This window comes from Castanea sativa, chromosome 3 (genome assembly GCF_040712315.1).
Source record: "Castanea sativa cultivar Marrone di Chiusa Pesio chromosome 3, ASM4071231v1".
In the NCBI taxonomy this organism is placed as follows: Eukaryota; Viridiplantae; Streptophyta; class Magnoliopsida; order Fagales; family Fagaceae; genus Castanea; species Castanea sativa.
Window position 1 is genome coordinate 14234352 of NC_134015.1, and position 4917 is coordinate 14239268.

Genomic DNA, 4917 nt, shown 5'->3' on the forward strand with positions numbered 1-4917 from the left:
TCCCCTTGCCGAATACCTCGAGATAGCCAGAATGGGTCAAGGTTACCCCCATTAAATAACACAGAAGTAGCGGTGGAAGACACACAGTTCATAATGAGGTCAATCATATCTTTATGGAGGTTTGCTTTCAATAGGGCTTCTCGGATAAAGCTCCATTCAAGTTTATCATAGGCTTTTTTGAGATCAACTTTAATTGCCATGTAGCCCACTCTTCTTTTCTTTTTGCTGATAGTATGGATGATCTCTTGCACTATGTTTGCATTGTCGATCCCTTTTCTTCCAGGCATAAAAGCTGACTGAATAGGAGAAACGAGCTTGTCTAACATAGGTCTAAGTCTGGCCACTATAATCTTTGTGATCATTTTATACACTGTATTACAGAGATTGATAGGGCGATAATTTCCAATGGTTTCAGGGCTATGAATTTTTGGGATAAGAGCCACATTAGTTTTATTAAGGAACTCAGGATTTTTTTTGTCTCAAAACATTTCTTTATCTCTTCCACAACAGAGCCTCCAACTATCATCCAAAAGCGCTGAAAAAATCCAGCATGGAGACCATCCGGTCCCGGGGCCTTAAAAGCCTTAATAGACCAGAGAGCTGATTTGATTTCTTCCACAGTTACCGGCTCATACAAACTGTCTCTCTCCATATCAGAAAGGGTCGCTTGCCAAGGAGAAATGGGACCCAGTTGAAGTTTTGCTTCAAGGTGGCTAGTGGTGTACAACTTGGCGAACCCCTCTCGAATGAAACTCATTATCTGAGCCTCCTCATGAATCCATTCCCCAATACTGTTCTTTAAACAAGAGATCCGATTCCTCCTTCTTCTCACAATGGTAGACACATGAAAGAACGACGTGTTTCTATCACCAAGAATCATCCAATTCACTCTAGATTTCAGGGCCCATAATTCCTACTCTTGATTCAGAACCTCATCTAACTCTCTCTAGAGGGCTTTTTCTAATTCCACCAGTGAGTCTGAAGGCCTTTCACCTAAAGCTTTCTGAACACAGTCTAATCTGGCCATGACACGTCTCTTCTTCGCAAATATATTGCCAAAGTGATCTCAGTTCCAAGCAGTAGCATCTTTGGTAAATTTTTCCACTACTGTATTAAGTCGGTTTGACTGACCCCAAGCATCCCTTACTATATTAGGAAAGGACAGGTCATTGAGCCAGAAGCTTTGAAATTTAAAGGGCCTGTTCAGCCTGATGCTAGCCCCCGGCTCGAACTCTAGCAAAATTGGGCAGTGATCCGAATGAACGCGAGTTAGATGAGACACCCTTGTATTAGGGTATAGGGTGCACCACTTAGGGTTCCCAAAAAATCTGTCCAGCCTTTCTTGGATGAGGTTCCGAAATCCCCGACGATTAGACCAGGTGAATCTTGGTCCTGAGAAACCTAAGTCCACCATATTACGAGCATCCAAGCAATCCTTAAAAAGAAGGGCCCGATTAGCATTCACTACCCTACCCCCATATTTCTCATCATCTGCCAAAACTTCATTAAAATCCCCTGCAATAATCCATGGACTACTATGCAAACTAGCCACATTAACAAGATTATTCCACAACACACAACGTTCATTAAATCTAGGACTAGCATAGACAGCAGAGAAAATGCATTCAGAGTCAGAAGGTCTCACCTTGACAGAGACATGAATTTCTTGCTCGGTGGTGGCAAGTGGTTTTACTATGACCCTATCAGACTTCCACAGCAGCCACAGCCCGCCTGCGTACCCTATAGTTTCCGTATGGATGGCCTCGTCAAAAGGAAGCCTATCCGTGATCTCTTTAGCTCTGTCCGCGCCAACACGAGTTTCCATTACAATAAGCATGGCTGGATTATGGTGTTGAACCAACTCCCTTACATGGTTCTGAAATTCGGGATTCAGAGCACCCCTACAGTTCCACGCAATGATATTCATGACTGACCAATGACTGAGAGAGCGGCGATCATCAAAGGGAGGCAGAAGCCTCGCCTCCGCCATCAAAATCCATCCCATTTTCCTCACAAGATTCATTGTGTTGCCCAATAACCTGGTTGCAAATAGCTATTTGACCAACCTTCTCCTTGCCAAGAGAGTCATCTCCGGATCGATTACATCAACATCGCGATTTGATGAGCGATCTCCCCAATTAGCTTCCATTCCTCCTCTGTCTTTGGTTCTTCAAACAAGTAAGACCACCATGGTTTCATCATTGCTCCCCACGCTGGGTCTGAGAGTGGAAGGCTAACCAATCTTTCACTCCAACGAACTTACGTTAGCGGTGAACTCCATTGCCATGCTTCCTTTAGCTTGTGCTTAATCACCACCGTTTGGATTTCCACAACCTTTTCCTTCAAGCATATTACCCATTAGTTGATCAAGTAATACATATATATATATATATATATATATATATATATATATATATATATATATATATACACATATATATATACACACACACACACACACATATGTGACTAAATGCTACATAATATTCTGGTCTACATTTTTTTTTTTTTTTGAGAATAATATTCTGATCACTTGAATAGTCAAATTGGTATGATCTGTTCATGTACCATGTAGACATGCGTTAAAATCTCGGCGGTCTCTCAAAACTCTATGAATTAACCAAGATTCTAGGAAAAAAATCAAAGATAAAAAATTATGAGTTAACCAAGAACAATAAGTACATGTAACTTTCATAAATAAATAAATAAATAAGTACATGTAACATGCATACATTCTTACCACCTTATGTATTATCGAAACACCATTGGCAGATATTTTGGGTCGCATACAAGATCCCTTTACCTTTTGATTTACTCTTTGACTTTATCCCACAAAATTTAGGACTTACGCAATGGCTTAGGAACCGTAGAAGTGATATGGCGTATGTGCCTCTGCCTGCTGCCCTGTTCTGGTGTGAACCGAGAGGGAAAAACGAGCAAAACGACCTTAAAATTTCAAATGGCACATGGATGCCATTAAAAGGGCCGGAGGGAAGAGAATGGGCTTACATTTTGTTTGGGAGTTTAGAAAGGAATGAAATAGAATAAAATAATACATATAAAAGCTTTACAGAGAGTCTCCGAGTTCGAGGTCGACAAAGATTTTAGGGTTAATAAACGTGTTGGCAAACTTTAGTTCCAAAACATATCAAGTTTGATTTAGAAGCTGCAAAGACGATGGGTTGATGATCTTTTGTAATTTTGTTCATATCTTGCATTACAATAAATTTTTTATTGAAACTTGTTTAATTGTGTTAACATGTATAGTATTGTGGGTTTTAGGCCCAACTAGATTACTTGTATAGCATACATTCTTGTACTACACTCTTACTTGTACTGCATTTATATTTACTTGTACTGCACTCATATGCCTCCTATATAAAGGCACTCATGTATATTGTTTCAATAAGAAATATAATACAATCATTCAGTATTTCTAACATGGTATCAGAGCCACTGCTCTAACCTTTTTCTTAGCAATTTTGTCTTTATTGGTGTAACTTCATCCTCAATATCGCTTCCGCCGTCACAGCAACTGCCACAGCCTTTTGCTGTTGAACCTCCGACGTCTTCCAGACATCGTCCTTGGGTTCCAGACTTGTAGCAACCGCCATTGAGGAGTTCCACACTGCAAAGACCATTGCATCCTTCCATACTGCCGCCAGTCTTGCTCCGATCAACTTCCTGCAGGTACCACTGAGATCATCTTCCACCGATCTACACACTCGTGGAAACCTCGAAGCCATTGGAGACTGCATGCGCTGCCACGCCCCGCTCAAAGAATCTGTGTTGTAGTCCACGCGCCCCACGCGCCGTCATCACATCTAGGCTGACGTCATCTTGCTAACGTCATCAATATACATTAGCCCTAGCTTAGGTCAGCATCCTAGTCACCTGCTGATGTCAGCACCATGTCATCTTGCTGATGTCACCACCGTTGACCGACCGTTGATCATTGACCGTTGACAGACCGTTGACCGTTGACCGTTGACCGACCGTTGACTTTGACCATTGACTTTTTGCAGTCCAGGTTCTCCTTACTTAGTTTTTCGCGTAGATTTCATTTTACAGTCTGTTTTTGCATATTGTGTCTCTAAATGGATAAAAATGATGTTTTTCTTCCTCGACCCATCAATATTGTATTGGAGGGGAATAAGAATTACTTATCTTGGTCTCAAGCTATGCGTAGTTTTCTTAAGGGTCGCATGCTCTGGCATTATTATACTAGTGCAATCACTATTCCTATGAAGGAGGCAAGTGAAGAAGATACTGTCTTCCTCAGTCGCATGATTGAATGGGATAGTCGCAATCACATGGTCCTCATATGGATTCGAAACACTTCCATTCCTTCCATCTCCAATCTGTTGGGCAGTTTTGATGATGCAAAATCAGCATGGGATATGTTGGTGAAAAGATACTCCACTACTCATGGATTCATGAAATATCAGTTAGTGGTTGAATTGCATCAACTTAGGCAAGAACCAGGGCAATCCATCAATGACTACTATGATCAGCTTCACTTCATTTAGGACCAAATTGACCTTTCTGATCCAACCTGGGCATGCTCAAAAGATGCTCAACAATATGCTGCTGTTAGAGATGAATTTCGTCTCTATGAGTTCCTGATGTCACTTCACAAGGACTATGAGCCCATTCAAGGTCAGCTTCTTAATCGCAGTCCTCCTCATTCTCTTGATACTGTTGTGAACGAGTTAGTAAGAGAAGAAGCTCGCCTTGCAACTCTTCAAGCCTAGAATAAGTTTAATGGTCTAGCTCTTACTCCTTCTAATCCACCCATAGAGCACCTCAGCGATCAGGTGATCCCTTTGGCTCTAGCCATCGTCGCAAGCAGAACAACAAAAAGATCTGCAACTATTGCAAGCGTCTTGGCCACACTATTGAGACTTGTTACTATTG

At 41.5% G+C, this 4917-nt stretch overlaps 1 protein-coding gene across 1 annotated transcript; it reads right to left on the bottom strand.

The window, feature by feature from the left end:
• Positions 1-1066: 1066 nt before the first annotated feature.
• On the bottom strand, positions 1067-2023 carry LOC142628551 (uncharacterized). The gene has a single exon (XM_075802625.1). It carries the CDS (start codon positions 2021-2023, stop codon positions 1067-1069), a length of 957 nt encoding a protein of 318 aa, XP_075658740.1.
• Between the last annotated feature and the right edge of the window lie 2894 nt (positions 2024-4917).